We start from the raw sequence: 22,228 nt of genomic DNA, 5'->3' as shown, positions 1-22,228 counted from the left end.
CTACTCTACATTGCCCGCGCGGGTGTGTTCGTTGTACAAGCCCTAATTCAGATGTTGAGGACACATAACGGCCTGTGCTCTCAGAGGGAGCACCGACGGCGGCTGAAAAATATACAATCAATACCTTTAAAACGTTTGAAAAGATCACTTGATGAAATTTCGGGTCTGTTGAAATGTTTAAAAAAAGTTCCACGTGGCTTTTAGGATACATGTCAATTTTTTTAGAGCCATTTGAAAGAACATTTTGATGTTGACAGCTTTCAGTTGTTATTATAAATCAAGCAAAAGACTAAACAAATAATTCCATATGATTGGCTAGGCTAATGCTTCATGTATTATTTGTTTTGTTTATGGGGTAAATATATACAGCTATCTAAGCAGAAATGTTATTAGTACGAGATCTATCAAAATCAGTACATATTATCCCAAATAAGAGTGTACAGTAAATATCCCACCCTTGCGCTAAGCGACCATGAAGTAATATTTACAGAAAAAATTTAAATATACTGCTCCTTTGTTCCATTTTGCCTGACGTAAAACCTGCGCGCGTAAAACCATATTACTAGGTTTTTAGAAGTGCGCGTAAAAGCGGGTATTTTAGTTTTCGCTTAGGGTAAAAGCGGGTATTTTAGCTTTCACTTACGCGTTAAAACATAGAACTGCATTGGCAACACTGATCATGATTCTAGTGAAAGCATGGGGTGTTTGTTATTCGTAAGGATTTATGTTTCCTACAGTTTGTGATTAGGTGAGCCTAATTATGCTATAACTGCAGTATTGACTTTAAGACTTCGTTTTCATTCTTGTTTTATTTGTTGGTATAAACGTGACTGATTTGTACCAATTTTCATTCATTCAAGGTAATTAAAAACGTGTTTTGTTACGTTAGTCTTTTGTTTTAAAGTTTTGGCACACACATAATAACGTTTTAAGGTCTTGTCATTTGAACATTGGAAATGTCTGAAGAAGAGGTTATAATTAGTATAAAATCATGCATCAACTCTTCCAAGGGAGGAGTTTTGTTGTCACGGCTAAATTATGATTATAGAGACATGATGGGGGAGGATATTCCTTTTAAGAAATTGGGATATTCTTCCTTGAAAAGTTTTATTTCATCAATTAGTAATGTAATGATTTCTAGAACTGCCCAAGGAGAGGAAATTTTGAACTGTTGCGGAGGTAAGTCTGCACACATAGCAGCCTTGGTTAGCCGCCAAAAGACTACCTCGAAGACATTAATAAAGAAGAGAGTAATTTCTCGACCTAAGCATGTTCGGGACTCGAATTTTCAGTCAAGAAATATGCCAACAAAGTATGGGTCCTCATCTAGAGACTATAAAGCTTCTACCTATTCCAAATATGAAAAGCCCCCAAGGTTTCGTGGTGGTGCCATTACATCAGGTGGCGAAACTACAGCAGGGATTGCGAGTGTATCCGAGACGCTAAAATTCAGAGAAGAAAGAAACAATGAAACAGCAATTTCAGGTGGGACAAGAAATACAAATGGTTCAGTCAGTGTTTGGGAAGATGAGACTTTATCTTCACAGGTTTCAGAGTCCGTTCATACTGAGTCAAAAAATCGTCGGAAAACACGTACCCCTCACTCTCAGAATTTTCTTAAGCAGTTCGCAGGCAAAGAAAGTGCCGAATCTGATGTAAGCAATCCTGTTAAGGTTAGGACGAGGTTACAAAATAATGTTGAGTCCAAAACACCCGCAGCTTCTCGTCTCCTGCGTGGCCCATCAGCATGTGTATCTGTTAGTGATACAGAGAAAGCATTTACTAACAGCATTCGGTCTCATGATGATGTGGTAGGTAAAACTTTGACTATTACTGTGTCAAACAACAAACGAAATGTAATGTGTGCAGACGGCCTTCTAAGTTCACCCGATAGTCCGAAAAACCAGTATGGCTATTACGAAGATGATGATGAACATTGTGTGCCGGACAGAAATCGAGAACAGGAGAGACTCGGAACATCACCTCTAGTCAGAATGAGTTTCGATGCACAGGAACGTGAACTAAATAAGTTTGATTTAGAGAACAGTCGTTTGGTCGGAAGAGTTGCTTCGCAGCGACACATCAACATGTTCCCAGGAATGGCCAAGTTGTCGACTCCCCGGCACAGGGAGTACGGGGACGGCTTTGCGAACGGCGACTCCGCAGTCGTGGATGGCCTGACTCACAACTTACGCGGTCTGCAGTTGGTCGAACCCGGCTTGCACATGGTGGTCGAGCCGGCGTTGTTTCACTACCTGTTGATAGGCGACGACTTTTTCTTGAATCTGGCGGCCTCGAACCTGGGTGCAAGCGTCCACAAGGTGGGGAACAGACTGGTCAGTTGTGGTCTGTGCCACTCCGGACAGAGCATCAAGATGTGCCTGGCCCGCTTGAAGCGGTCGTCCAAGCTGCTCAGCAAAGCCATGTTGCTCCTCGGCGCCGTGGACATCCTGGAGGGGTGCCCCATCGACACGATGAAGTGCGAAATGGTGATGCTGGTCAACTACTTGTGCTCGAAGGTGAACGTCATCGTCGCGCTGACGGTTCCCCCGCTGCCACTGAAGGACGACGCCCACTCGTGGAAGAAGCTGAGGGAGTTCAACACGTGGCTGGTGGAGTTTGTGGGGAGGGAGTACTCGAAGGTCCACGTCGTGGACTTGTGGCCGCTGTTCGAGAACCCGCCGGGCTGCATCTGCGAGGAGATGTTTGAGGACGAGGGCGAGCTCATGTACAAGCACACCGAGGAAGTGCTGCTGTGGAACGACGAAGGCCGCCGCCAGCTCGTGGACTACTTGCGCGGGGTCTTGCCCCGGTTCAGCACACCCTTGGCGCATTGAGTATAGCGACTGACCGACAGTTAAGAGAAGCTTCAGCTATCTCAGTTGGGCTCTGATTGGTAGGCCAATCTGTGGAACTTGTAGATCACCTTGAGATTTTAGTTTTTCCATCGTGTTTTTAAGCTAAATTTGGAATTCACAGGCCATAAACATTCTTTTTATAGTAGAAAAAAATTAAGGCATCTAATTTATTTAAGGCAATATTTTTTTTATTTCATAAATTACTTTTAACAATACCCTTAGGTTTGCCATTTATTTTTCTTTATAACATATATCAGTAATTATTATGAGTCTTGATTTTATGTATTTGTTATTGTAGAATTGTTTACTTTTCAAAACAAAAAATTACTTTTTGCCTTATGTAAATGTTTTAGGAAGCTGATGATGCTTTGCATGGGACTGGTTTGTGACATTGTGAGTTAAATAAATTTTTTTGATTAGGCAATGTACTGTATGTATAAGCTAATATTGATTAGTGTTCTTGACAGTAATAAGTATCTGACCCTTTGTTTATGTATGTGTTAATGCTAGTGCACACACGGGTAATATTCTTCCAGCGTGGCTTTTCCGTGAAATTCTGAAAATACCTTTTTCCAAACACTAGACATGTTCCTGTATTCACCCTGAAAACAGCTATTCTGAATTTGTACTGGTTTCTGAGAAATCACAGTTTATAACTTACATTACAATGCGTATGCATTGACGTGGCTACCGCCATTTTTGTTTTGCTTTCCCGTATGGGTATGTGTATGTGATTTGGAGAACTTAAGTTAAATCTTGTGAGAATGGTTAATTATGTTAGGTTAGTTACATTAAAAAATCTTCAAAACAACGTGGATAAATTGGTTGAGTTAGTGTAGCTACATTAAAAACACTGAAATATTTTTAATAGTTGCTTAGAAATTACTAATGTAAAATGTAGCTACACCAACCGTTCACATGATTTTACAACTTTTTACATTGTTTTGAAATATATTTAATGTAGCTAACCTAACGTAATCAACCATTTTAACTGAAGTACTCCAAATCATATACACACAGACCCACACGGGAAAGGAAAAAATGGCGGCAGCCACATCAATGCACAGGTATTGTAATGTTATCTATTAACTGTGATTTCTCAGAAACCATTAGTAGTATAAACAGTTTTCAGGGTAAATATAGGAACATCTCTAGTGTCCAAAAACATTTATTTTAAGAATTTTGTTATTACTTTATGGAAAAGCCGCATTGTAAGAATATTACCCAAACATGTGCTGTGAAGGTAAAGCCCCTAAGCTTCCATAGATAAGTTATCTTATCTTGCTCTCCACTGATGCGATTTATGATATGGAAGGTGTTGAAAATGATATTGTAAAGTGCATGCAATGACCCCCACTTTTATTATGGTGGTAAGCACTATCTCTTAACACCAAAAGAATGAATTTGCAATGATATTAGCATGTCTGAAATGTTATGTCTGAAATGGGACCAATGGGTATTGTGGACAGTCTTAACTTTGTTACATAGTGTTGGCATGTACTATGAATTTTGCTGGGACTAAACAATGAATGTAATGTTGAATGTAAAGGTTTACCATATTAATTTTTTTGTTTAATCACTGATACAGCTGTTGGTAATATTTAAGAGGCTGATATTTTTATTGTAAGGATAGCAATATTTCTGTGGTTTTAATTGTCTATGTGCTGTGATGGTTAATAACATGCTAGCCTTGTTATAAATTACTCAATGTGTGCACATAAAGAACACATTGGATGTTGAATGAGTTATTTTGCCAGAAATACACTACCCGTAGTAAAAAAAAAAAAAGAAGAGATTATTGTCTGTTACATGGTGTCTGTTATGTTACCGGTACTTGTAAGTATTTAAGGGACTGTGAAATTCAAGATGCTAGTTAACGTAAAAGATTACAATATTTTTATAAAGCTAATGGTAATGTTGCAGCTGTGATGATAATAGCCAAGACAAGAGCAAAAAGGTCATCCATTTAATGGTGCTACAATGTAAATAATTATCTTTATTTGTATCATACATTACTCCCATTTTGTAGTCATGGGCTTACTAGCCCAAATAGTTTTTTAGTTAATAATAGTTATGTATTGTATGCATGTTTCATTGTCAAATGAAAACAACTTTCGGATAGTTCAGTTTTCATGTTTGTTAGATAAGAATGTTAGAAATAATTAAAAGTAAAGTAGGATGCTCAAAAAAAATTAGATTTTGAAAGCTTAAGTTTGTACTTGTTATCACTGTTAAATGCTGCCATTTATATAAAACCAGGAACTGTTTTTATTATCAACTTCAATACGCTGCTTAAGTACAGCTGCTGGCTAGTTTCCATTACAGCCTTATTCTGAGTTGTGTACTAATTCAATGATCGTATTCCTTTGACATATATTTAAAAGACATTACTGCATTTTGAGTACTGAAGTTCCTCTTACTTTGCGGCACCGTCAGTTGCTGGCCAGCGAGATCAGTGATGGTGATGCTTTTGGAGTGAGCAATTTGCTACTATGTCAGCTAGGGTCATTTCACAAGCAGCATGTTACACGGGTCATGTTACTAGTCAAATATATTTTTACATAGCCATTTTACTTGCCAGAAGGTAAACTAGTATGAAGACATTAACGAGTAAAGTAGACATGTAAAGATAATGCTTCAGGTTACTTATTTAGGTTTTTTTTTACCCTGAATTTTATCCTTTTCTTAAAATAAACTGTACAGACTGGTTTTTGCTTTTTATTTAGACTATAACCTATAACACATATTTTTCATTTTGCAATGTTAGTAAAATTATGTTTGGCTTGTTCTTGCGATGGCCAGAGTTTTCCAAAGTTAAGTTAGTAACATGTGAACCATGCTGACAGAGGTTTAGAGTAGTAGTAGAAACACAAATAAATGTATGCTGTCGACTTTAACCACGTAAGAATCGTTTAATGTGGTTCGGCTCTTGACAAAATTATGTGCATAGTGAAAAACAATGATGGAATAAAAGATGGTTTTGCAGCCTACTGTAATTTCTGTTGCCATTGTTTCTTAAGCCTGTCTGCTGTTACCACTTAAATAACACAGTGTGTGTACCGGTTGTGAAAGTCCCATAGTTTAAGTAATGAAAAGGGAATCAAGCTAAATAACTGGTCGCGTGTTTCGAAGTAAACTTAAAAGTGCTGGACGTCATAAAGCTATAATTTCCGGCATGTTTTTTTTTTTTTGCTAACTTTTTTTGCGCGTCACTTTAGTTTATAGTAGCACATTAAATATAAATAGCTAGGTACTGTCCATGCAGAAATTATTTCTGAAAAGATTTTAGCTTTCTAACATTAAAATTTGCCTGTTCCTTTAAATGGTAGACCCTTTTGTATTATGTTTATATAGTATATATAAAAATGACCATGTAATACAAAAAAGTTGAAAGAAAATTCTATTTAAAGGGCTGAATAAGTTCTGAAATTTATTCATCGGGTCTTTTTAGACATTTTGTAGCAGTATATTCCAGGTCATTAATATGTCATTAACTGAAATTTTTTAATGAGCAATGTGATTATTATAAACATCACAAAGGGGTTCTTTGTGGCCATAAATTCCCAGGATTAGCTAAGGTGCAACAATCTACAATTTAATGTGGTACTGGCGAGGATAAGCTAACAAAGTTTATTTGGAGTGCCTGAGTTGTAAAATATGTTAATTGACCCTTAATTAAATTTGTGTTTCACGGGATATGGGGTGTGTGATGTGGAAGCCTTACAGTGAGAATATGTTTACGTGTGACATTTTTAGTGGCATGTGCTCCACTAAAATCAATTGTGACCTATAAGAAAACTGAACTTACTGTAAAGTATTTTGCTAAACCAAATAAAGGCTAGGGAATTTTGTTGTCGCTGAATGCTGTGTATGTAATCCATTATACATTTTGTCATTTTATTGATTATATGAGTTCCAATATTTTGTTAAACATTTGAAGGTGTTGGAAGTGTTATAATTAACAGGACTATCAAATTCTTGATAAATTTTCGCTTGCCTAGCGAAGAACTGCTCCAGTATTTGAGTCGTCGGTCATGCCAGAGTTTTTATCATTTGTGCACGTGGCTCTGTTCTTGTTGTTGATGCCTTGGTTGGACAGTTGGTTGTGTGTGATGTAGTCTGCCAGTGTCAGACCCTGTTTTACAATAAGTTAACTTGTTACGTTTAGTGCTCCTGATTAGATTTATTAGAAGTAATTGATACGTAAGTAGCTAACCTGTTGTAGCTACGTGACATGTGAGTACTGCCTTGTATGTTGTTTCTGCCACGTCGCAGTGGAAGCGTGTTGTCAGTAGTCTCAATCCAAATGCTGATGTTTTTGGTTGTACAGGATTTCCACATTCTGGAAGGTCAGGGAATTCACTTGAAATCCTGGAAAAGTCATGGAAATTTCCCAGTGATGGTATTTTTATGGTACCATGTTATGGTCCAGCCTGCAATAACCCAGACTATTATATATGAACATATATGTAGCATTTTAGTTTCTAGTCATACACTGTATAGAATGGCACATCCAAGGTTCTGTTTGAAATAAAGAAAGCGGAGAGAGAACTCGGCCAGCTGTGAAAATGGCAGAGGCTGGATTTTCTTAATTTCTTTCAGAAAATTGCAAACTAAGTAAATAATAAAGAAATAAATATTTTTCAGGGAAATTCCATCACAGATACGTGTGGACATCCTGTTAAAATACTATGATAAATAAACAGGTTTGAAACCACTCATTATGAGCATAGTGGGGTTTAAATTTATTCTAGTTTTTTTTTTTTTTTTGTACTTACAGTGAGTGTGAATGTAGGTTACATTGAATGTCATTCAAATGTTGGCACACATGTGATTTGAAGCATTTTTACGTGAATACAGAGAACAAGACTGAATAGTTCATAGGGTATAGTGCAGTTTTCTGCTTAAACAAAGGTGTCTTTATTTAGTTGAAAGAATTTCAGGATTTGGAGAATGGTTTATTGAAAGTCAATTTAAATGTTTAAGAAATAAAACTACAAATTTGAATGGCTAATAAAAATAGTAATTTTCTTGCTTGGCTTTTTATAATTTTAAGATTTGCAAACGCTTGAGTCAAACATTTATGCCAACATAGCAAATTCAATCTCAACATGTAATGTATTTTAAAAATTTGTTCAGCATGTTGAGGCCGACCTGTTGTGACAGTTGTATTGTTAATGGTTTTACAACCCGCACTGAACGATGACAACTAAATCACGGCAAAGAGAATTTTTTTTTTTTTTTTAATTTTAAATGCATAATTTTACTTGTTGAGTTGCTGTTTTGTGCACATCGAAATTGGCACGTCTGTCGAGATCAACTTATGTCTAGCAGTAGTCGACAGTGTCAAGGTCATCTTAGATGTCTTCAAGACTGGCATGTTGTACATCTGTTGACGTGAGACCTATGAAGTGATGTGGAGTGACAAAGTTACCTTACGACTGACCATACAACAGTAGCCATTGAAACCCGTAAGGCTTGTTCGGTTTTTAACTTCAGTATGTGTTGCCTGGCTTAAGGTGCTTGCTAAATACTTTTTCTGAAATTATCAACACTCAGCAATCATGCAATTTGTATTTCTTTAATTGTTCAAGAAATTAAGTCTGTTCGTCACAAAAAAAAAATCAATATTTAAATGTTCGTTTCAGCACTGATTACTGGTTGTAGTAATATCTGGGATGAGTTGGAAGGTATGCACTTAATAACACCGCCGACATTTGCCTGCACAAGGGATGGAAAACCCTTCCCACAGAGGCAGCCAGAACTAAAACAACAGCCCACCAAACATCTTGGTCATAACAATCCATAAACCTTGATGCCGCTTTAGGGGTGTGGAGTTGTCTGAACGGTAATGCTTTAAAGAATTTTTTTTCTGTCTTCCACAGTTTTGTTAAGAAGAAATAACAGAATGTAACAATCCGCATGTTTTGTAAAGTTTTTTTTCTTGAAGTGAAACTTCTAATGCGACTTCCAACAAGGTTGCGTTAATAGGGGGAATAGAAAGAGACAGTGAGAATGAATGCGTGTTTCATAGACACATAAATAGTGAATGTGTGTCATTTCTCTATGTCCACGAGGACTCGCCACGTCAATTTTCTCCTTGGGGCGAACCCGTCCGCTTAATTAAATATAAATAAACTGCTTTTATCATTGAATGATTTCATGATTTATTTTAGTTTGATTTGATGCAATATGATATCACTAAAAATCAATTTCTACCCCTTCCTATTTTCATTTCCACATTACGAAGTTTCACTTCTGCGCGGAAGAACTCCACGCACTATTTTTTTTGCTATAAAATAAGTTGATGTTTTAGTGTTATATCAATTTCTCAGTTAAGTTTGTTGCAGATTGTGTGTCCCTTGTAGCTTTCCTGAAAATATCTAAATAACTTTTCAAACTTTTCAAACTGTTGATATGATAAAGATATGATGATGGTTTTCTTTGTTAATAAATTAATTTTCATGTTAAAATTGTCGTTCATCAGTTTTAAAGGCATGTGTAGGGTTGTGATACTTGTAAACCAGCACATTGTAGTAGAGAGTTTTTTTTTCTTTCGGGAGGAAGCAGAATATTTGTTTTCTTAATCCTCACTTTGATTGCCGACATTTCTTGATACAAGCTTTTCTTATTTCAGTTTCAAAAAGACATTCAAGTCACCATCTTGCTTTGCGTGCCAAACTATTGTAAATCATTGGTGTTTGTGACCAGATATGTTCTCGAGAAAATGAAAGAAAATATTGTTGGCAGGTGGCGGTTGGCGCGGGGAACTTGCGAGATAGGTTCTTCAAATTAACTGCTAAAGTCTGGAACCAGCTTTCTTCCGGGTGGGAAGTTATTTCAGTCTCTCGAGCTACTCATTACTGGTTTCCTAGTAAGTATGGCAACCCTATGCATGCACAGTAATTGTCTAGTTAGTTTTTACGACCAAATTGCTATTTTCCTGATGTTCTAGTTGGTCAGTTATTGTAACATACGAACCTTTACCTTGCTTGAGTTTGCACATTTTTGATATTGGGAAAATAATAACTTTAACCGTTCATGAAGTGTTTCAGCACTGGTATTGTTTAGTGTCATGTAGAGTGTATCTTTTTAGGCTGATGTTAGTTTACATTTTTATTCTATACATTAGGTATAGTTTATTGACAGATATTTTATGGTTCATATGTTCAGGTATCTCTGAGCTGATTGTGGCAGATGACAGTTGGGTAGCTGCAGTTATGGTATAAAATTGCTGAAAATTTTTTTGCAAAAACAAAAAATGTGTGACCAGAATATTGTGCACAGTTAATTAAACCTTTATCTTTCGTAAAACATCTTAAGATGCATCCTTGGATTTATTTGCTGAATCAAACAGTTTTTACTGTATTCATACTGAGCATGTTCAAACGAAACCCAATGAAGAATGTTGACGATTGCTTTGGAATCTCTGCGTGTTCGCAATTCTTCCTCGGGGTGCAGCAAGGGCAGGCACGTGGCATTACTTCGAAAATGGCCACTGTGCAGGGTCACTTGGTAGTACCTAATTCAGTTTTTTATCAGTAAAGGGATGGAGCGAGGCGATGCAGTTGTAAAGCCAAGGTTCGTATGCCTCCTTACTATCTTAAAAAGTCCTTAATCTGTCTTAAATTGAATAAGGGCCCTTTTAAAAATGTCCTTACGTTCCACCAAGAATTATTAAAATCTCTATAATAAAGACTGATAGCTGGTAAGTAATGATGAATGAGGGTATTTGAAAGTTTCATTGTTTCTGACTTGGCAGCAAACAACGCTTTGCACATGTGCTGTACAATCGGCGAATTTCGAACCATGTGACTAGATTTTATGCATTAAAACATTTTGAAATCATTTCTCTTACATTGTATCTAACATTAAACTAAAAGGATTTTTTTTTTTTTTCTTTATTTGAACTCGTAGACACTATGCTTGGTTTGAATATAGGTTCCAGTGATAAAGCTAGACGATAGGGGCTTATCTGTGATAATTTTCTTGAGGTATTTTGTGATATTACAAATAGTTTTTTACCTCTTGATAGTGGTGAAAGCAATGAAGTAAATGGGTCCTTAAAATCTCCTTAAATTTTGATAGTTTTTTATTTCTTGATAGTGGTGAAAGGGATGAAGTAAATGGGTCCTTAAAATCTCCTAAAATTTTGATTGCACAAGAGGGGTACGAACCATGGGTAAAGCACTGGATGTGCATTCCGGAGGATCTGGGTTTGAATCCCAGAGCAACCAACCACTGGGATGTTTCCTCTATATAGGCCGTGACTGGTACCTTCCCCCGCGACCTGGACCGTGTGGCAGTTTTCCGACTTTCGACAGCCGAGGGTTGCAAGACAGTGGAGTTGGCAGGAGTATAGTTGCTGTGTACGGAGAATAGTGATCATGGAAGACAACCGTTGCCGATTGGTCAACGGTGCATCAGATTTGTCCCGTCTTGGCCAAGTGCACACAACCTCGTGATTTCTGAGATTGGGAAAAATAATCGAGATGAACCTTGGACGAAACTTGAGTGTCTCAGCAATAGAGGTTGTTGCTGCCGTTGCTTCTGCAGTCATATTGGAGGGTTTCTATCATAAAAGTTGGCATGTTGCTATGAATGTTATATGCCCACACACACAGACAGAGATACATATACAGTACTCACCACTGATGCATAAATATTGAACCTCTGTAACGACAAAATTTGTGTTATCTCAAGTGTTCATGATGCGAATAAACTTATAATACGACACTTGGGGGAACAAAATTTACAATATGATTCAGTAAAATAATGCATTGCATGATAAATATATTCACGAATAAAATACTCACTTTTCAAGTACATACCAAAATTTTTAGGCGCAAATCGCAACTTTTTGCGCTTGTCGCTATAATTCTCTACTTGAATCGCAAATGTTGCTTGTTACCATCACCTGCAGATGGCAGCACGAAACAAACAAAAATTTTAAACAATCAGAAATGGCTCCAATAAAAACAAAAGAGACTTGAAAAAATCCTTTCTTTATTACCTCAAGATAACAAACGGATTAAAAATTGATGGGTTTTAATAAAAGTGCAGTGGGTACTACCCTTTACATTTCATAAGAAGCTTGTGTAAAACAAATGTTATTTTCCATGGGAGGCAGGTTTAACATCAGAGATATTTTTTATGTTTACATAATGTTATGTGTAGTAGAAAGCCTGAGTTGGTAACACGGTTGCTGACCAAACACCTTGAGGTACAACAAATAACTTTCAGTTCCACAGAACTGAGGGAAACCTATGACTGAAGTTTCTTCTTTTTTAATATTTGGATCTGGTTTCATTTGAACATGCATCACATAATCATGTAGTTTGTTTAAATCAAGAGCATGTGTGCTATGCCACAACAAGTGTACATATGTGGTTGCTGAGAGATAGCATGTAGGTGTGGAGAAAACTCGTTTCAATATTGTTACCAGAGGATGTTATATGAATGCTTAGTTCTTTTTTCTTTTTTTGTACTTTTTATATACATAGCATTTTGTTATGATGTAGAAGTGCATGAATGTACAGTTACTAATGTGTTTCATTTTTCTGTATGAAATGCTTCCTGTAAATAGGACATTGAACTTTAACTAATTAATAGATGTTTAGAAACATCTTTATTTGGCTCTGTTATTGCTATTTTATAATAAAAATATCCTAAGAAATCATATTGCTTTTTATTTGCTTCATATTTCTCAAGAGTTTTGTTTAAATGCAAAAACTTGCATATTTTCATGAAATTGAAACAGATTTTTCAGTATTTTATATTTTTTAATTTACATTAAAAACATTTGTTCCCAGGGATTTAATTTTAATGTAGTTAATTGAAAATTTTAGCCACAATCCATTATTTAATGAAAAATTAAGTGTACTTAAGTAAAGTTGAGTTTTGAGGAATTTATTTTTTTCTTTTGATTATTATTTACTGATATTCTATTTTAATTATTTCTTCAAAGTAATGAGATTTCAGTTGCTGATGGCCTGCTACACATTTCCTGTACATTGCTTCATGATTGTGGGTGTAATTGAACCAAACCAGGTATTCCCCCTGAATTTTAAATGTTTGTCAACAACCAATCTCAATGGCTATGATTGTAATGACAAAAATTTAATTCTGAACACCAAGTTGGTATCACTGGTTCTGAGCACTATGATCTCGGAGACCCTGTAGTCATGCATGCTAGAGACTTACACTAGACAGCTCAGTAACACAGCTAAGAATGCAAAAGAAAACACCCCTGTGGCAAAACATGTTGCTAAAATTTTTGAAGGAAAAAAAAGAGATGGTTTTATTGTGTATAGTACCTACACATGTATTTCACTAGTGGTCCTAACTGTTTATGATGCATTTCAGTTTCATTTATAACTGTATAGTCTTTGCTTTAAAAATAATTTATTCTCTTATTTTTGATGTGTAACATCTTAGCTATCAGTATACTTCATTTGGTGGGATTAATTATTTGAACGTGACGGAAGTCGAATGGAAATGTGGTAACAGGAAGTAGAAAGAAGCACGCATCGTTCAATTTTATTTTGAAAAATCAACAGTACCATCTTGTGAAACAGAATGATTGTTGCAATTTACAAAGGAGATAATATGTACTGTTTTTCCCTAAATGAATACTTAACAGCCCTTTTACGATTTAAAATAACTGCTCCTCTAAAGACTACCCACAAGCAAAAAGGGTATAAGGACATTCAAGAATACCAATGAACTAATGAATTACTCCAGTGAAAAAGTCATGTAAGTACTTTTTTTAACAACCAATGGTGCCATCCTGTTAAACATAAATATAGTTTGGTTTTAAAAAGAAAAAAAGAAAAATCTCAGTTTTTCCCTAAAATTAATATGTGTGATAGTATGAAAATTTATCAATTTACAGATTTAACACCCAATAACTAGGGACCGGAAAAATTTGCGAGTTCAATGACCTGCAGGATGAACTCCATAGTTCTACGTACACTCGGTCAAATGTCACCCACTCATTGGCTGCTATGTGAGACTTCCCAGCGTAGCAGCCTGTGATACGATAAAGCTTTGGTTGGGTGTTTCTCACTGGCCCAGCGTCATCCAGGTGAGTTGTGAGCCAATAGCAGAGGCAGCACTGAGGTATAACTATTTGTATTTTAGCCTATCGCGAAATGAATTCACGAATTTTTCCGGTCTCTACCAATAACCCAGTCTCTGAATGAGATTCCTTGCAGCTAGCTCACCAGTCACTTTCAATACACCATGTTACCTTCTATCTTTTTCCAAGATCAAACACCTGCAACACATGATATAAATTTATAAATATTCTGTTTCACATAAAAGTAGTAACACTTTGAGGCATTTCATAAATATGAAAATAAATTAAATATGTTACTTTCATGTCTGAAATGTAAGTAAAGTACAATACGAAGGCTCGGCCGTAGAAACTGGGGCACTGCTCACCGTAGTGTCTGCTCTCGGGTCCTGTCTGTTGTCTTGCTACTTCATGTCTGAAATGTAAGTAAAGTACAATACGAAGGCTCGGCCGTAGAAACTGGGGCACTGCTCACCGTAGTGTCTGCTCTCGGGTCCTGTCTGTTGTCTTGCTACTTCATGTCTGAAATGTAAGTAAAGTACAATACGAAGGCTCGGTCGTAGAAACTGGGGCACTGCTCACCGTAGTGTCTGCTCTCGGGTCCTGTCTGTTGTCTTGCTACTTCATGTCTGAAATGTAAGTAAAGTACAATACGAAGGCTCGGCCGTAGAAACTGGGGCACTGCTCACCGTAGTGTCTGCTCTCGGGTCCTGTCTGTTGTCTTGCTACTTCATGTCTGAAATGTAAGTAAAGTACAATACGAAGGCTCGGTCGTAGAAACTGGGGCACTGCTCACCGTAGTGTCTGCTCTCGGGTCCTGTCTGTTGTCTTGCTACTTCATGTCTGAAATGTAAGTAAAGTACAATACGAAGGCTCGGTCGTAGAAACTGGGGCACTGCTCACCGTAGTGTCTGCTCTCGGGTCCTGTCTGTTGTCTTGCTACTTCATGTCTGAAATGTAAGTAAAGTACAATACGAAGGCTCGGTCGTAGAAACTGGGGCACTGCTCACCGTAGTGTCTGCTCTCGGGTCCTGTCTGTTGTCTTGCTACTTCATGTCTGAAATGTAAGTAAAGTACAATACGAAGGCTCGGCCGTAGAAACTGGGGCACTGCTCACCGTAGTGTCTGCTCTCGGGTCCTGTCTGTTGTCTTGCTACTTCATGTCTGAAATGTAAGTAAAGTACAATACGAAGGCTCGGTCGTAGAAACTGGGGCACTGCTCACCGTAGTGTCTGCTCTCGGGTCCTGTCTGTTGTCTTGCTACTTCATGCCTGAAATGTAAGTAAAGTACAATACGAAGGCTCGGTCGTAGAAACTGGGGCACTGCTCACTGTAGTGTCTGCTCTCGGGTCCTGTCTGTTGTCTTGCTACTTCATGTCTGAAATGTAAGTAAAGTACAATACGAAGGCTCGGCCGTAGAAACTGGGGCACTGCTCACCGTAGTGTCTGCTCTCGGGTCCTGTCTGTTGTCTTGCTACTTCATGTCTGAAATGTAAGTAAAGTACAATACGAAGGCTCGGTCGTAGAAACTGGGGCACTGCTCACCGTAGTGTCTGCTCTCGGGTCCTGTCTGTTGTCTTGCTACTTCATGTCTGAAATGTAAGTAAAGTACAATACGAAGGCTCGGCCGTAGAAACTGGGGCACTGCTCACCGTAGTGTCTGCTCTCGGGTCCTGTCTGTTGTCTTGCTACTTCATGTCTGAAATGTAAGTAAAGTACAATACGAAGGCTCGGTCGTAGAAACTGGGGCACTGCTCACCGTAGTGTCTGCTCTCGGGTCCTGTCTGTTGTCTTGCTACTTCATGTCTGAAATGTAAGTAAAGTACAATACGAAGGCTCGGCCGTAGAAACTGGGGCACTGCTCACCGTAGTGTCTGCTCTCGGGTCCTGTCTGTTGTCTTGCTACTTCATGTCTGAAATGTAAGTAAAGTACAATACGAAGGCTCGGCCGTAGAAACTGGGGCACTGCTCACCGTAGTGTCTGCTCTCGGGTCCTGTCTGTTGTCTTGCTACTTCATGTCTGAAATGTAAGTAAAGTACAATACGAAGGCTCGGTCGTAGAAACTGGGGCACTGCTCACCGTAGTGTCTGCTCTCGGGTCCTGTCTGTTGTCTTGCTACTTCATGCCTGAAATGTAAGTAAAGTACAATACGAAGGCTCGGTCGTAGAAACTGGGGCACTGCTCACTGTAGTGTCTGCTCTCGGGTCCTGTCTGTTGTCTTGCTACTTCATGCCTGAAATGTAAGTAAAGTACAATACGAAGGCTCGGTCGTAGAAACTGGGGCACTGCTCACTGTAGTGTCTGCTCTCGGGTCCTGTCTGTTGTCTTGCTACTTCATGCCTGAAATGTAAGTAACAATACGAAGTCTCGGTCGTAGAGACCGGGGCACTGCTCACCGTGGTGTCCTGTTGTCTTGCAGCATGGAGGTGTGTGTGGACAGCGTGGTCTCGGCGGTGAACGCCGCGAGGGGCGGGGCCTCCCGCCTGGAGCTCTGCGCCGCCCTGAGCGAGGGCGGCCTCACGCCCACGCCCGGTCTCCTCGAGATCGTCAAGTCCTGCGTCAAGGTGCCCGTCTTCGTGATGCTGCGGCCGCGCACCGGCTCCGACTTCGTGTTCTCCGGCGAGGAGGCGCGCATCATCAAGTGCGACGCCGCCGTCCTGAAGAAGCACGGGGCCGACGGCTTCGTGTTCGGGGCGCTGACGGCCGACGGCCGGATCGATGAGGTCCTGTGCAAGGACGTGGTGGAGATCGTGGCGCCCCTGCCGGTGACCTTCCACCGGGCCATCGACGTGGTCAAGAACCCCGTCTGCGCCCTGGAGACCATCGTCCAGCTGGGCTTCGCCCGGGTGCTGACGAGCGGGGGCGAGCGCACCGCCTACGCCGGCCTGCAGGTCATCCGCGAGCTGATGGTGGCGGCGGGCGGCCGCATCACCATCATGCCCGGGGCGGGGATCAACTCGGACAACCTGGCCCCCATCCTGGAGGTCACCGGGGCCAGGGAGTTCCACGTGTCGGGGAGGGTCCCCCTCAAGATATCGTGGAACCAGTCCAAGTGCATGATGGGCGTGGGCGACGACAACACCATATACGTCACCTCCTACGAGGTCGTGGCTCAGCTGTGGGACATCTACAGGCAAACTATAGTGCAGAATTGAAGTGCGCACCTGTGATCCGCTCTTACAACACGTTCAGTCTGCTGTGTTTCGCAGGGTGAAAAAAATTATGTCGTTGCTTTTGCAGCTTGTTGCAATTTCCTATCAAATAATTTGTGTGGCAAGATACACAATGCAATCAAGTTTGGCTTTATCAGTTTTGTATGGTGCTGAGTTTTAGGAATTTGACAAGCTTAATCACATTTTAAATGTTACTGTCGTATTAATCAGACTGTTATACCGTATGATATCTTGTTCATTACAAACATTGGGTTGAAATTACTGTAATGGCATTTTTCAGTGCCACCCAATATTTAAGCAAGGACAATATTTAAGATTTTTTTTTTGTGATTGGGCTAAACTAATCTTAATTTATGATGTTGTTATTATTATTATTATGGAAACACTTGCTGATAAAAAATAATAAAAAATAACTAAAGTCTGTAAGACTCAAATAAAAGAGAAATTATAAAACTGTCCAAAAATTCTGTATTTTGAGGAGCTGTGCCTTAACTTGAGGGAAAATGGAACAAAGTGTTGGTCACTGACTTAGTGCCAAAATATTGAATTTCTGTGCAGTTGCATGTTTTCTGTTTTATTTGCATTTTTATGTCTTAAAATTATATCAGCATTTGTTTTTGTAAATAATTTCTGCCAGATGCATTTTGTTAGTGTTAGTTTTATTTTTGTGGGGTAATTGAAGCCTATCCTCTCTTTCAGTTGTGCAACTGAAATTTAATTTATGTATTATGTGTTTAAGTTATTACAGGGGAATTAAAATATGGAATCTCTAATTAACTCTCCTGTTTATTATAAAGATTTTTATGTACTACGTTAATGAAATGTGTTTTTGATTTTAACAATACATTTAAGTTTTAAACAATTTTGTATTGTCTGTCCGTGGTTCAAATTTTTGTCTGTTATTAACATGGAAATCAATTCATGATTAGCCAAAACTGTTGGAAGAAAAAAAATGTGTGGTTTTGCCTTTGTAATGCAATTTTGATGCAATTTTGGTAACTAATTAACATTAGTATTGCAATTATGGTACAATGAACCTTCCTACAGGAAGAGATGTTCTGAGCCAATATTTGGCTTCAACAATCATGTCTGATTTGTGGGAATTTTAGATATTATGCAGTGAAGAAATTGGACTAAAGTAATTTTTTTTCCTTTACCCAGCTGTGCAGACACAAAACACAAACTTATTTATTATTGTCATATGTTGAAACTTTCATATGACTTGTGGTAAAATAAAATCATTGATGTGTAAGTGCGAAAACACGATATTATGTGTGAAGCCAAGGCTTAATAAGTGCATATCCGAGTTGCAACAAGCATGAATTACGGTGGCCATAAAAGAAAATTGTGTATTATTTTCTGTAAATATCTAATTGAAAATAAATATGAAAAGCAATGAAATAAAACAGAAAAAAAAGCTTAAAATAGGTTTTAAAAAAACCTTAAGTTCTCTAAAGTTTTTATGTTCCCTGTTTCTGGGTGCATGAAGTTTAAAAATTGTGTGATACATTTCTGCATTCATTTTGATCCTGAACATATATAGGGTAATCTGAAAACATTGCATGTGTTTACACAGATGGTATGCAGTTATCATTCAGTATATATATGTCGTAGATTCCTTCCAACCCTCAAACAAATATATATATATATATATATATATATTTTTTTTTTTTTTTTTTTAAGTGGGTGATTTATGAATATAATTTCTAAAACATACCATAATAATAATGTTTTTCAGTATACTAAATCATTTTTTTTTCTGCATAAAATGTGATTTGGTTATTTTTAATTTTTTTCTTGCAGTATAAAATTATATATATAACATAAATGTATATTACATTACAGTACAAACTTAGCCTTATGCTTTATGATTTTATGAAAATCGGTTTCCAAGGGGTGTTGCAGAGGTATTAAAGATCAAAATTTCCATTTTTCAAGTATATAATTATGTATATGTCCTACTGACTGGAAACTCTGCAGGGATGTTCCGTATATTACAGACACATCAACTGAGAACGTGTTTTTTTATCCTGAAAATCAGCTCTCGAAGGGGTTGCTGTGGTACTAAAAATCAAAATTTCCTGTTTATCAGCTATAAGTTCTACATAATTTAATTTTGATGCTTTCTTTGCCTTCATGGCAATGAGTATGCCATTGTTGTATTTGCCTAAAAGAAGCCTCTTCATGATGTGTTTAGCCAGGACATCGCCGGCTAGTATGTATATAAGTTAACTATTGACAATTCAGTATGAACTGGCATTCTATATCTTGTGGACTGAAAATTTATATTCTTATAAACTTAGATGTTGAACTAAAGATGAGCTTTTTGATCTGGGCTTAAATTTCATAATCTCAACACAAACAGTTGGCATTTATGCAATAAAAATATTCATAATGAGTAAAAAGTAAAACATATTCATGATTTCCGTTGCATGCTAAAAAAAAAAAATACAAGCCTGTGTAAAGTAAAATATATTTTTGTGCGTTAGAAGTTACAATTTGTGGGAATTATTTGATAAAGCATATATTTAACATCAAAAGGAAAAGATTGTGCATAATTTTTCATATTGAAGAGGACCAACAAAATTATTAAATTTCAGCAACACCTTGTATGTGCCAACACAGCTTTCTCTGCTAATAATTTGTTAGCAGTTCTGAAGAAAACCATTTCGCAGAAACTGTGTTCATTGGTTTCAACGAAAAAAGTAGAAATTACTAATTTTGTAGCTGTTAGTTCAATATCATACAATAATCTAAACTTATGGAATTCTGATATCAAATAAAAGCGTGTTCATTTCTAAAGTTCGTATTAAAAACATGCAAAATCAAAGTAAAAATATAGGGGGCAGATAGTACTAGCCAAGAATTAAGTAAGTAGATGTTAAGGTAAATAAAAATATTTATTTAATAACTAAAATAATTCTGCATTGAAACTTATTGGATCACCTAATGTAATTACATGATTTAAACTTTGTACTAAGCACAGTATTTAAAAATAGGAATATAAAAATATTTAAGGAATGAATATAAAATCAACAGTAAACATTTTGCTTCAGTTTATTTATTGAAAAATACATAATTTTGTATAAAGAGATCCAGGAGACATTTCATGTACCTGTGTACAACAGCTTGAAAATATGCAAATACAGATAAATCTCAGTAATGCAAACCTGAAAGGACTATGCTTTTGTCACGTTTCAATGAGATTAAACTTGTTTAAAGATTTGATAAAGTAATTATTTATACAGTCTGCCGGTGGAGAGTAACCCTGAGGATAAATGTAAATGAATCGAAAGAATTAACAAAGGGAAGCTACTTATCAGTGCAGACAAGAGATGGTGTCCCCAGGGTGCTAGCGTGTCAGCTCTCGGCTGGAGGTGACGGCCACTCTTGCGAGTAAGTGCTCTAAGCGGGCAACATGGCGTCTTTCGCGCCGAACGAGATTACCGTTACGTTATCACGATTACATCCCAAGGGTTAATGAAGGTAAGGCACACAAAACGCTAGTATAGATATTGCACGTTACCTCGCGGCTAGATCGCTTAGTGACATATTAATTTTAAATGTAGGATTTAAATAAAGTCCGGCTTCGGCTGGACTCGGGTCCACGTCGGGAGTGTTCGATGCCATATTTATGTTGAGCGAAATTATATCTAAAAAATTAACAATCCTGGCCAGTCCATCGTGACAGAAAAACTTTGGGACAAAAATTAAAGGTTTACAATATAAGTCAGTAGGGACACCTGTATTTCGCGAATACATTTCGTGTCAAGGTATTTCACAAAATACTGTAGCTTTTCTCCTGTGGTTATTGGCTGAGGTCGGTGAGAGGTGTCGTCCCGCTCTTGACGGGGCCAATGAGAATGTGGTCACCGTACTGCTGCACCCTCACAATTTTCCATGACTCTTAGAAAAACCTACAGTGTTTTGTGAAATACCTTGACTTGAAATGAAATTTCGAAATACAGGTGTCCCTACGTATGACTACTTAAGGGGATGGAGCACTGATGCTTGCGGGAGTCTATGGCATGTTATTTCAACACGTCTGTGGCGGCTGCTTGGAACAGAGGGTGATGGGAGGATGAGAGGTCTGAAGCAGCGAGGCACATCGGGCTTAGGGGAGGCTGTATCCCTGGACGACGTCATTATAAATCAAAATTCAAATGAAGTTAAAACTTGCACACAATTTCAAACCGTGCCGAAAGTATTATTTTTTTTAGGGATCGTAAAATACAATTTTAGAATGGCTCAAAAAATATATTTTATACTGTATCACACTTAAATGGATTAAGAGGTAAGAATAAAGCAAAGTTTTTAGAAATTACCTAGAAAAAATATACACTCCCATCATTTTGAAAGAATAAAATTGCTGAAATTTTATCCCAACCTACGAACAGGATCTATGCTTTACTTTACTGGGGCCAGAAATTGTGATGATTGCACTCCTCAAACGGAACGAAACATGCCAGGCACAATTTCTCTTCATCTGAGTACATTTTACATTTTAGTTAAATTTCACTAACCCCATGTACTTACCAGTGTTTATTGTACATTTTATTTCAAGTACTGTATTTACAAAAATGATATAGTGTTCAAGTTTAAATGGAAAAATAAAATATAAAAAAATAATTTTAATTGGTTTAGTTGTTAAATTACAATATTGAGATATTATTTGACCTAGTACAGAAACTAAAAGTTAATGTTATATTATCTAAAACCTATACGTGTTCAAGGTCCAATTAAAAAAAAAAAAATTGGTTTGGCCCTTTTCACCTCTCGAGCCCAGTGAAAAATACCACCCCGCCCCCTCCCCTTTTCCACCCTCAAGATCCGAACCAAAGCAATGGTACCAGTATTATCATGGGATATTTGTATTACCATCTTTTATTACATGTATGTAATTGTTTACCCTTGTAAAAAAAACAACGATTATCGATTATCCGCGAAATTAAGTGGCAGGGCCACCGAGGGTAGTGAAAATCACGGATAATCCACAAAAAAGCCGAAAATGGGAAACAAAAAGAAACAATAATTTCAACTTAAAAATCTAAAAATTTATTTACAGTAAAAGTTACAATTAACAGTAAAAAAAAATTTAATGATGCTAAAATTGCAGTAT

At 37.6% G+C, this 22,228-nt stretch overlaps 2 protein-coding genes across 3 annotated transcripts; both read left to right on the top strand.

Moving 5' to 3' along the window:
- The first annotated feature begins 657 nt into the window (after positions 1-657).
- LOC134534234 (copper homeostasis protein cutC homolog) lies at positions 658-18,776 on the top strand. Of its 2 annotated transcripts, none has more exons than XM_063372512.1 (3): positions 658-748; positions 9,609-9,732; positions 16,356-18,776. In XM_063372512.1, exon 3 carries the CDS (start codon positions 16,357-16,359, stop codon positions 17,089-17,091), a length of 735 nt encoding a protein of 244 aa, XP_063228582.1. In that variant the 5' UTR covers positions 658-748; positions 9,609-9,732; position 16,356; the 3' UTR covers positions 17,092-18,776. The 2 variants fall into 2 exon arrangements, with proteins under 2 accessions (XP_063228582.1, XP_063228583.1); XM_063372513.1 differs by having other exon boundaries at positions 676-860.
- Positions 859-13,694, top strand: LOC134534233 (uncharacterized). Its single transcript, XM_063372511.1, has one exon. The coding sequence runs from the start codon at positions 957-959 to the stop codon at positions 2,835-2,837; it is 1,881 nt and encodes a 626-aa protein (XP_063228581.1). The 5' UTR covers positions 859-956; the 3' UTR covers positions 2,838-13,694.
- Positions 18,777-22,228: the final 3,452 nt, after the last annotated feature.

Source organism: Bacillus rossius, chromosome 7, assembly GCF_032445375.1.
Source record: "Bacillus rossius redtenbacheri isolate Brsri chromosome 7, Brsri_v3, whole genome shotgun sequence".
NCBI classification, from domain to species: Eukaryota; Metazoa; Arthropoda; class Insecta; order Phasmatodea; family Bacillidae; genus Bacillus; species Bacillus rossius.
The sequence above is the reverse complement of the archived record's forward strand: the minus strand, read 5'-3'. Positions and strand labels throughout refer to the sequence as shown.

Bases quoted from the DNA above. Each gene is read 5' to 3' on its own strand.
- LOC134534233 (XM_063372511.1), top strand. From the start codon at position 957: ATGTCTGAAGAAGAGGTTATAATTAGTATAAAATCATGCATCAACTCT.
- LOC134534234 (XM_063372512.1), top strand. From the start codon at position 16,357: ATGGAGGTGTGTGTGGACAGCGTGGTCTCGGCGGTGAACGCCGCGAGG.